The sequence below is a fragment of the Panthera uncia genome, chromosome D2 (assembly GCF_023721935.1).
Source record: "Panthera uncia isolate 11264 chromosome D2, Puncia_PCG_1.0, whole genome shotgun sequence".
Lineage (NCBI taxonomy): Eukaryota > Metazoa > Chordata > Mammalia > Carnivora > Felidae > Panthera > Panthera uncia.
The window spans coordinates 83,352,337-83,363,905 of NC_064818.1; the positions used below are offsets into that span (position 1 = coordinate 83,352,337).

The following is an 11,569-nucleotide window of genomic DNA, read 5'->3' on the forward strand; positions in this document are numbered from 1 at the left end:
TTTACTTCCCTTCCCCTATGCTCATCTGTTTTGTTCCTGTAAAGTCTTTTGGTCCCTAAAAGAATTGTGGTTTCTAAGAAATATTCTGCAGCTACCAGCTTACATTGATGGTTCCAGTTCTGGAAAGCAGTTTGGAAACATGTTTTTAAAATGTTAATATAGATCACAACTTTTGATCTAATGTTTCCCTTCCTATAACCCGCCCACATGTCCAACGTCTTCAGATAAAGGTTTGTAGTGAGAAATTAGAAATACCAGCAAAGGGCAGGTGGTTGTATAAACAACGGTGCATCCACTCAGTGAGACACTGAACGGTCCACTCAGTGAGACATTCTCACTGTGTGAGAATCACACGAGGAGAAACACTCAGTGCCACAGGGGACGACCCACAACATGCTCCGTAAATAAAGCAAAGTACAAAATCATTTCTATTTCTACACCATTCAGTCAACAAATCTTTATTTGGTTGACTAGATGCCAAGCATATTCTAGCTCTTAGGGACGGAGCAGTGAACCAAACAGATAGAAGACCTGTCCTCAGGGACCACACCTCCCAGGTAGGGACGATACACGGAATACGCTTTCCTTGTTCATTTGCTTTGTGTTACAGGTTGATGGGCACACTGCCGAAAAGTAAAGCAGGGAGAAAGGATTGGGAATTGGTAGGTGGGTTTCATCTTCACACGGCGTTGTCAGGAAGGTCTGCCCTGGGACGGGAACCCACAGGTGACAGCCTGCAGGAGGCAAGAGGGGACAAACAGGCCAGGGAGAGGTGAGGATGTGCGAAGGCCCTGAGGCAGGCGCCTAGCCATTGTGTTCCAGAAGCCGCAAGGTGATCAGGCAGGTGCAGCGGAGGGGCAGAGATGAGAAAATGTGAGTGGGGGTGGGGTGTGGGGGTCGGCGCGTCAATGACGGGAGGGTATGATGCTCAGTGGGGGGCATGCTCTGACTTCCATTTTAATGCATCGTCCCGGCTGCTTCGTTGGCAACAGACAGAAGAGGGCAAGCTGGGTTCTGGCTGCCCTCTGCCAGACCCTCCTGAGTCTGTCTTCGTTTCCGCCTTTCCGTATTTTTCACATTCCCTTTGACGGGCATATACAAGTTTTACAAATTTAATTTCTATAGAGTAGTTTCCAGTTTATGGAAAACTTGAGCAGCAGGTACGGGGAGTTCACACACGTCCCACTGCACCCGGCTTCCCTATCACCCCGTCTTCTGCTAGCTGCTGCATCTGCTGCCACTGAGGAGAAAACACTGATACGCTGTTATGAAGGAAAGCCCCGGGTTTAGAGCAGGGTGCACTGTTTGTGCTGCACATGTGCGAGTCATAACGCCACGTGCTCCCCTCCACCCTGTCGCACAGAAGGGTCTCACTGCCCTAAAATCCTGTGCTCTGCCTGTTCATCCCTCCTCCCACCCCACCCCTCAAGACCACAGATCATCTTACTGTCTGTGTCCTTTTGCCTTTTCCAGAATGTCTTATGTTTGGAACCACACGTTATGTAGCCTTTTTAGACTGGCTTTGTCCACGTATCGACGTATCTTTGACGTCTGTCTTTTCATGGCCAAGATAGCTCCTTTCCTCTTATCACTGGGCCACATTCCACTGTTTGGAAGGACCACAGGTTACTTACCCATCACCTGCTGAAGGACATCTTGGTGGCTTCCAAGCGTTCACAATTATGAATAAAACAGCTATAAACATGTGTGAGAACGCGAGTTCTCTATTTGGGCAAATACCAAGGAGTGCGCCCGCTGGACCGTGCGGTACGACAACGTGTAGCTCTGTAAGAAACCGCCAGACGGTCTCTCAAAGTGGCTGCACCATTTTGCACCTCCAGCAGCAGCGAACGAGAGCTCCTATCGCTGCTCATGCTCGCAGGCCTTTGCTGTCCGTGTTCTTCTGGATCTTGGCCGTTCTGACAAGGGTGTCGTGGTATGTCCTCATTGCCATGTATGGAGTTACAGAAAAAAACCAAAAAACCACTGTCCTGAATATATGATCTTACTTGATAATAAAAACCCATTATAGAAACTTTATAAGATGGAGTGAATAAGCGTATCAAAATGTCCCCGCGGCCTCCCCAGCTGAGCACCGCTGGTCTTCTGTTTTGCAGGAATCAGCAGCTTCCTGGCCACGTGGTCCGGCCACCGTCACAGCGCAAGCACAGCTTTGTCGCGAGCTTTACAAAATAAACACTTCCCCTACCATCAAATGGCTCACCCACGTCCAATTAGTAATCGGGGTCTTGTCTTCCAGGTGCTAGACCTGGCACTCCAATTTGCCGTATTCACTACTATCCCCCGTCCTAACAGACATTGCCTCCTGTAAATAAACATGACATAAACGACGGTTTGCCAAAAAAGTTCATTTCTGCATATATTGTTCTAGGATAGATGTTCAGGGTCAAAACAGTGTATTTTTGGGTGCATGTATCACTTTAATGAGGTAGTCGACTTTTGCGGAAGTCGACACACTGCAGAGGCCTCTGCAAATGTTTCTTATTAAGTGTGGCTTCTCTCCCTCAGGATCTGTACGTTGAGATGCTCTCACCAGAGGTGTTTAACCACCTATTCGCGCTGCTCAGAGACAGACCTGCCGGTGTAACTCAGCACCAAGTTCCATGGCCTCGGGGACATGTTGCCTGGCGAATCTGTCTAATAAACTCAACCTGTTCTTTACAATGAGGATGACCTCTTAGCAATAAATGGCAAAGCAACTGCTGATGTTCTCAGAGAAGCAGAGGCTAAACGCAAGAGCGTTTTGTAGATGAAAGTGTGGGGACGTTTATACTATCGTGTGATTTTGTTGTCAGGAATAATACGTCGCTTCCTGATTTCAAGCTATACTATGAAGCTCTACTCACAAAAACAGTATGGTACCGGCATAAAAGCAGACAAATCGGACGATGGAACAGAACCAAGAGCCCAGAAACAAACCCAAACATAAATGGTCGACTAACATTTCACAAGGGAGCCAAGAACACTCAGTGGAGAAAAGACGGTCTCCTTAGTAAGCGGTGCTGGAATAACTGGAGAAATGAACCTGGACCCCTATCTTTAAAAAATTTTTTTGATGTTTATTTATTTTTGAGAGAGAAAGACACAGACAGCGAGCAGGGAAGGGACAGAGAGAGGGAGACACAGAATCCGAAGCAGGTTCCAGGCTCTGAGCTGTCAGCACAGAGCCCCACGCGGGGCTCGAACCCACAAACCACGAGATCATGACCTGAGCCGACATCAGACGCTCAACTGACTGAGCCACCCAGGCACCTCTAAATTGTTTTTAATGTCTATTTATTTTTGAGACAGAAAGAGAGAGAGAGACTGAGAGACAGAGTTCATTGGGGGGAGGAGCAGAGAGAGAGAGGGAGACACAGAATCTGAAGCAGCTCCAGGCTCCGAGCTGTCAGCACAGAGCCCGACGTGGGGCTTGAACCCACAAACCACGAGATCATGACCTGAACTTAACCAACTGAGCCACCCAGGCGCCCCGGAACTGGACCCATATCTTACACCACTCACAGAAATTAACTCCAAGTGGATTAAAGACAGAAACATAAGGCCTGAAACCATATGAACCTAGAAGAAAGCAGATGTGTTTTGGAAATCGTACCTAAAGGTCAATCAATGTGAACAAAACCAGCAAGCGGGACCATGTCAAACGGCAAGATAAATCATCAACGAGGTGAAAAGACAACCTGCAGAATGGGAAAAACAGTCATTTGCAAACCGTGTATCTGGTAAGGGGCTTATATCCAAAACATATATTAAAAGAAATATAGCTCCTACCACTCAACGGCAAACGAATAAAAATCCCAAATGATGCAATTTTTTTTTTAACGTTTATTTATTTTTGAGACAGAGAGAGAGCATGAACAGGGGAGGGTCAGAGAGAGAGGGAGACACAGAATCTGAAACAGGCTCCGGGCTCTGAGCTGTCAGCACAGAGCCCGACGCGGGGCTCGAACTCACAGACCGTGAGATCATGACCTGAGCCGAAGTCGGACGCTCAACCGACTGAGCCACCCAGGCGCCCCCCAAATGATGCAATTTAAAAATGGCAAAGGGGGCGCCTGGGTGGCGCAGTCGGTTAAGCGTCCGACTTCAGCCAGGTCACGATCTCGCGGTCCGTGAGTTCGAGCCCCGCGTCGGGCTCTGGGCTGATGGCTCGGAGCCTGGAGCCTGTTTCCGATTCTGTGTCTCCCTCTCTCTCTGCCCCTCCCCCGTTCATGCTCTGTCTCTCTCTGTCCCAAAAATAAAATAAAAAACGTTGAAAAAAAAAAAAATGGCAAAGGATCCCGATTGAAATTTCTCCAAAGAAGATACATGAAAGGCCAACAGGTATGTAGTGAGGTGCCCCACACCACTCATCACCAGGGAAATGCGAACCTGAACCACAATGAGGCGTCGCCCGCGCCTGTTAGAACGGCCATCAACCCCAGATAAGATGGCAGGTGCCGGCGAGGATGTGGACAAAAGGGAACCCTCCCCGCGCTGCTGGTGGGCATGTAAGCTGGTGCGGCCACCGAGGAAAACAGTGTGGAAGGCCCACCAAAAACTTAAACATAGAACTACCCTGAGATCCAGCAACCCCACTTCGGGGAATTATCCCCAAAGGTAGCGAAAACGCTAACTCACGGATCTACGTGCACTCATACCCCGACTCACAACAGCCAAGACACGGAGGCCACCCAAGTGTCCGTTGGATGAATGGATGAAAAAAATCGTACATAATGACTGTTAGTCATAAAAAAAATGAGGAAATGTTATCATTTGTGACAACATGGATAGACTCTGAAGGCGTTATTCTGAGATCGTTCAGAGAAAGACACGTGCCACACGATTTCACCTATATGTGGAATCTTAAAAACTACAAAAATAAAAACAAAAAACCAAACTCATAGAAAGAGATCAGTCCTGTGGCTAAAGAGGCAGGGGGTGGGGGAGGGGGAAGTAGAGGCAAGTGTCAAAATGTAAAACTTCCAGTTATACTATAAACAAGTGCTGGGGACCTCACGGACAGAGTGGCGACCGTGGCTGACACCGATGTACGATTTATAGGAATGCGGTTAAAAGAGTAAATCCTGAGTTCTCATCATACGGAAAAAAAAGTTTTCTTTCTTTCTTTTCTTTTTGTCTCTATGTGAGCAGGTGGGTGTTAGCGGAGGCTATCGTGGTGACCATTTCACAACAGATGTAAATCACGCCAAGGTGCTGTACGCCTTAAGCCTATACAGTATGTCAATTACTTCTCAATAAAACTGAAAGAAATGAACCAATCACAAAGGAACACTGGTAAGTTAACCTGAGCTGCCTCTTCAAAACGCAAAAATAGCTTGGAAAGATATTTTTTAACCTGCTTTCAATTCACTTGGTTACATATGAAAACGCAACCCTCTCCAGGTCACAAAATCGACAGATTAATATCAGTGAAGTCAGGATGTTAATAACCAACATGGGCAAAATGATGGTCATAATTGGTGCGTGGGATGGAAAGGAGGCCTGGTCTTCCCGCTGCAAGGGTTTGGCCAGGCTCCAGGCGGCGGAGTAACGTGCGAACTCACCGTGTGACACACGAACCAGGCGGCCGGTGTGGGAGCAGAACGCGCAGCCCGCCTCCAGCACGTTGGAAGCGCGCGTGAGCCCGGGCACGCATGCGCGTGCGTGGAGGAGCCCGCGCGGGCGGGCCGCACATGCGCGTGTGTGAAGGAGCGTGTGTGCGCCTGCACGTGTGTGGAGGAGCCCGTGCGAGCGGGCCGCGCATGCGCCTGTGTGGAGGAGCGTGTGTGCGCCTGCGCGTGTGTGGAGACGTGCGTGCAGGAGCCCAGGCGGGCGGGTGCTGGAGAACGGTTACAGGTGAGCGCGCGGTAACAAAATCCCGCGAGCCCAGCTTCGGGAGGCAGTTGGCCGCTTTGTGTTTTTCCTCTCGGTTTCGTTTCCCGCACCCCTCGGCCGGGCATTTACCAAGCATCTCTACCTGCCAGACTGCGCCCAGCTTGCGGCTGGGAAGACGACCGGATGCAAACAGATAAGCGCCCGCAGGTGCCTCCTGCCCGTGGACACCAGCCGGCAGGTGCGCGGAGCCAGTGAGAGCCCCGGGACGCCGGCTGCTCCCCCGAGGAACGCCCCTTGAGCCACGTCTTGGAAGATGAGCAGGCACTGGATAAATTGTGTCGACTGATAATAATTATCATAACTTGCTTTCCCCAAAGGACTGCACAGAATCCCTTAGTTGAGTAAATAAACAGTGAGATAAGAAGTCCAGCCAAAAGAAAACTGCTAAGCCAGCTAAAAGATAAGCCAGGAATGCTATCCCATAAGGATTACTTATAAAAAAATCAACGTTTTAAGCAGAACCGTAATTAACCGTGAGCTCTGCTTGAGGACGGGCTGAGGCGAGTGCAGGCCGGCTGCTGGGGGAGCTCCGGGGGCCAGGCCCTCCGCCCCAGGCTGCTGTTTTATCACTGTTCCCACTGTCTACCTCCTTCTCTGACTCCCAACTTGCAAAAGAGCTCTGTTTGCATGTTTTATTCCCAGTAGTCCCTCTAGTACCGCATGAAGGAGAAATTCTCCTGTCTTTGTGGCCAGAGACAGCGGGGTGGGCGAGGCTGAAGGAACTTCACAAGGGCACCTGAACCCCAGAGCGGGTGTGTCTGACCCGAATACCCCTGTGGAGCTGGCGCCGGGGCCCTGCCTGGCTGGCCATGGGCAGTCCGAGACACGTGGTGGACAGCTGTGGCTGGACGCCTTCCTCCTTTGCTGGCCGGAGCCCACCGGGGTCCACACGCACAGGGAGCCCTTGGTCATGGCTGACACGCTGGCTTACTTAACCCAACACCAGCCTCAGGACCCTGGAGGGCAGGCAGGCTCTCGTCATCAGCTGTGCTCACAGGCAGACTGGCTGCGGACACCCTTTCAGAAGCTTCCTCCCAAACCGGAAGTCAGCCAGCAGCTGCGTTTTGCTTTTCTCAGGACTGGACAAGGGAACAAGAGAAAGGCTGGTGGCCATGGGAGCCGGGACGTGGGAGCCTGACGTGGTCAAGGAGTCTAGAACCTCCCAGTGCAGGTACACACTCAGTTCGGACGGCGCTGTCTGTCCTGGTCCCCGGGTCTTACCTCTGCTCCAGGCGTGCTCTTGGCCCACAGGGCCTCAGCTGCATCCTGCAGACCGAAGCAGGGGCAGGCGGTGCTGGAGGGGATGCACCCCTGCTCTGGGCCTCCGGCCACCCTGCGGAGGGACGCATCACAGCGTCACCAAACACGAAGTGGGGTTTGAACCGCTGGTGGGTTGCGGAGTAGATAAAGGCTAACTGGTTAGCTTCTGCGTCTTCTCGGAATAGGAGGCAGGCAGTGCCTGCCACACGCCGTGTGTCTATGAGAGCGCCCGCAGAGGCGAGGGCCCCTAGGTGTCCAGAACACAGAGGGTGCAGAGTAAACAATGGGCGGCTGGCAAGTCCTCGGAGGAGGAAACCTCGCCTGACAAATGCCAGCTGCCGCCTTCTCTGTGCTGAGCCACACATTCCAAAAAATAAACAATCATTAGTTTATTATGTCTATTTAGCAAATGATTTCAGCTCCGGTGGAAATCCTTCAGGCGATATATCTACCAACTGGTAATTATTTCTGCAAAAACGACTGTTCGATGAGAGCGGTGACTTCAGGCTCCTGGTGCGTGTGCATGGTGCTCACGGAGGCAAGTCCGGGGACTGCGGCAGGCAGAGGGGAAGGACGCAGGGCTCGGCCTCGAGGCTCCAGCTGCCATCGCCCTTCCTGGCCCCTGAGAGCCTGGACACTCAGCTCCCGGGAGTGAGGACATCCTCTTAGCAGGATGATGACGGGCTCTGTGCATCCACACGATAAGCCAGCTTTCTGAGGAGCTGAGTCAGAGCTGGGTGGCATTTTGTCTCCTTGTATCGACACTCGGGTGCTATGGTGAATGTGGACCTATAGAGACCCCATCGACATCTCTAGTCTCCCCCCAACATTCTGCCTTGTTATCTTGGGTGAAGCTGGGCAGACTCAGGATCTCGGAGTCAAGCCCACAGCTGTGGGTGCAGAACTTGAAAATCCACAGTGGTGCTCTGAGCCCCACACCCCCTGATCGTATGATGAAAGCTGTCCATGGTTCTTGGATCCTGGCACTGAAGGGGCCACCAGCCCAGATGAATTCAGCTCCTTCTCACAGCCACGGGGACCCTCTGGGTCTCCTCCCAAGGAGCTAAAGAGCAGAAGGTGTAGCTTTGACACGTGTGTCTCTACCAGGGACACCTGACGATGGTTGTTCAGGACGTTCACTTGATCCCAGCACATCCATATGAATGAGCACCCCATCCCCCAGTGGACAGAAGCCCGAATTCCTAATCACTGAGTTAACCTCCTGGGAGCAGGAGCACGGAATTAGGTCTCCTTGCCTGGGTGCTGCAGACGGTACAAGACAAGGACAGATGAGCTATTTAATGCTAACAGGGTGGCAAATTCACTTCGCTTTGTGCATCAATTTAGAAATACTAACTTGTTTTATTTTTATGATGTCATGTAACTTGGTACACAATAACGTGAAAATTCATTTCATTAAAACCAGAGATTAATTATACTACCCCAAAGAACAAATTGCCACTAATACTGGGTAATCTAAATGTACTGATTGTGGTAATAAACTGAGTCAGGGAAGGAAAGGAGAAGAGAGATCAGGGTGGCAATTTGCTTAAGAAACAACGGACCGTCTAATGGTAGCTTCTACTGAATGCCGTGAGCCCAGGCCTCCTCCGCTCTGGGCCAGCACCTCCCATGGCAGCCGCTCTCTGGAACCCCAGTACCATCACAGGAAGGAGGTGATGATGGCCGGCCAAGCTGAACCCAAGGGCTGGCTCGGCAGAGCGCCTGGCCTGCTCTGGACTCACTTGCCATCAGAACACCCAGGACCCAGGCACCCCTACCACACACATAAATTCCTTGGGGGCGAGGCCGTACCTGTAAGACATGACCAGGTACTGTGCACGCAGTAGGTGCTTACTGGATGCATGCCAATGAAGCAGCTCCAAGACAGCATTTGTCTCCTGAAGGACTCACTCCATAAGTGGCTTAGGGTTTCATGGGTCCATACGGACTTGTGAGTCTACTGCTGAGAGGGGCCTGCCCTTGGGGGGCCAACGGTGCATGCTGTCCCTAAAGGCAGCGCGTTTTCCTGTGGAATGCAGTGGCTTTGGTGAAAGATTAACCTTTCGCCTAAAAATAAATGTATTTACATTCCTGACAGGAAGCCTGAGGTTTTGCTGACCTTGAAGCAGGACAAAATCTTATTTGTTTGCACGACAACAAAAGTTGTGTGAAGGGTTCTTTAATGCGTTAAGCAAAACTATGCTGTTTATCATCAGGCAGCTGTTTCAACCCACTTCACTATGCTCAGCGCACACATGATTTACACTCACCTCTTACCTGACTCATAATATCCCCTGGCAGTCATAAAGCACAGGAAATTATTCTCAGCCCGTGTCTCTCTCTTCAGAGACACATTTAGACAGCGATGCCATCAACCAGCTGACGAGTTTTAGGAACCTTCCTGCTTTGCTGCGTCTATCTTCATTATGAAATTAAGATGATTGAACGCCTCATAATGGAGACACCAAATACGCCTTTCCCCTCACCACCTGCCACGGTGGTTCTGTCCCCTGAACTTCCCCAGGTAGATGCATGCGGCTGTTCACTTGCAAGACGGCTCAGGAAGGTAGGTGGGGCGTTCACGGACCACGCCAGGGTGACCGTGGCCACGCTGACTACTTTCTTCCTCGCGACCCAAGCGCCGTCCCTAAACACAGCCTCTGACACACGGTACTTGAGAATGAACATTTTAAGACAGAAGCTGCCGCTGCTGAAAGATGCTGCACGGAATTCATGTTTCCGTTACGGCAAAATATGCCACAACCATGTCTGTCCTTGAAGAACTGATACCCCGAGTGAGACGAGAGTCTGAGTTTTCAGAATCCAGGCGCAGGTAGAAATAAGGGTAATCACAGTTCTGCTCACACCGAGACTGCAGGGAACAGGAGGATTCGCGGGGCCATTCTCAGAACTTCCGCTCCTGCAGCCCACACGCTGACCGCCAAGGACGAAAGGGACTTGAAATCAGCAGGCTCATTACAGAGATTGTGAAAGATACGGAGGAGGTTTTAGTCCACTTTTGAACCTCGGCCCCTGAATCGCGAGGACCCTCGGTGGCAGGTGTGTGCCCGCCCCAGAGCCCCAACAACAGCCCCTGTCACGGAGCCACTGCAGCTACAGGGATGGGCGGCAAGGACCTCCTGCAGGAGATGAGGTGGTGGCTGGGCCAGATGCCAGTGACACGAGGGCCGCTCTCTGCTTCTTGCCATGAAGGTCGGTGTTCCCCGTGGCCGTGTTCATGCACTGCCTTAGCGGACCATACTGAGTACCTCAAGGATGGCCTGCCTCATCCGGGGAGCAGTGGCTAACAGCCAAGGGCAGGGTTTATGGTGCAAAGTCAGGCACTAGCTGGGCTGGGCAAGGACGTGAGGAAAGGACACAGAGGCCTGGGCACTCTTCCGTAAAAGGGCCGGGCAAGGAGGCTAGTCCCAGAGGTCACATCTCAGCAGATCTTAAGGAAGCAGCAGGCGGTGAGCTACAAGGATTTCTGGAGGAAAGGCGATCCAGGAGGAGGGAATAGCAGTTGCAAAGGCCATGAGGCAGGTGCTTGAAAAGTGGAGGAAGCCAAAGGGGCAGGGGCTTCCTGGGAGGTGGGGAGGAGTGACGGGGTGGGGGGGACCACCATGCGCTTTGGGTTTCATTCCCCATGTGGACGGGGGCTTTGCTCACTTGCCAAGGCTCAGGCTGAAGAAAAAGCTAGAAAGCTTCACAGACGCTCCCGGAGAGAAGCCGAGAGAACCAGGCTGCTCAGGAGGCCACGTGCAGTGGCCACTGGCTGCACCCCGTCCCACAGGGCCCCAAGGGCTTCGACTGGGGACCCTGACCCCACAACTCCAAGCCTGCGGTCTTGGGAAGGACCTGAGCTCCCAGAGCCTGCATGGGTCACCTGTCTGTAACACACACCTCCTCGGGGTCACATCTGTGCAGTGCAGGCAGGGCACCCCACCCCCACCCCCAAATTATCTCCACACCTGAGCCCCTGGGGTCTTTTCAACACTCACAGCTGACCACCCTGCTGCCTCCAGGCTGCCCCGAGAGAGGCCGTCAGGTCCCTGAAGGCTCAGGCTCTGTCCTGCCACAGGAGCTCTGCCTGGTCACCCCGATGCTTTCCCATGTCCCCCTTCATGATGACCCACGCCCTCTAGTCCCCAAACACTTCCCACCCCCTCCCCCCCCCCCCCCCCCCCCCCCCCACATACCGGACATCGTCAGCTGCGCACGCACTTATGAGTTCATCCCCTGAAAGCCTGTCTCTCTCGCAGCCTCAAAGCATAACAGACAGGAGACCTTAGCCGGCTGGTTTAACAACGCCCTTCCAGAACCTGGTCTGGCCTCACGGCAGCACCAAGTGTCCCCAGACACTGTGGCGTCCACAGAGCCTGTGTGAGGAGCCGGTGACCAGTTCCCC

The 11,569-nt window shown here is 52.2% G+C and overlaps 1 protein-coding gene across 1 annotated transcript in view; it reads right to left on the bottom strand.

Annotated features, from left to right (window-relative positions):
- Nucleotides 1–11,367, bottom strand: part of TCERG1L (transcription elongation regulator 1 like) — a 165,768-nt gene extending 154,401 nt beyond the window's left edge. Inside the window, 3 exon segments of the mRNA XM_049646032.1 lie at nt 5,568–5,726; nt 7,259–7,405; nt 11,361–11,367. Coding sequence (XP_049501989.1) covers nt 5,568–5,726; nt 7,259–7,405; nt 11,361–11,367 — 313 coding nt within the window.
- Nucleotides 11,368–11,569: the final 202 nt, after the last annotated feature.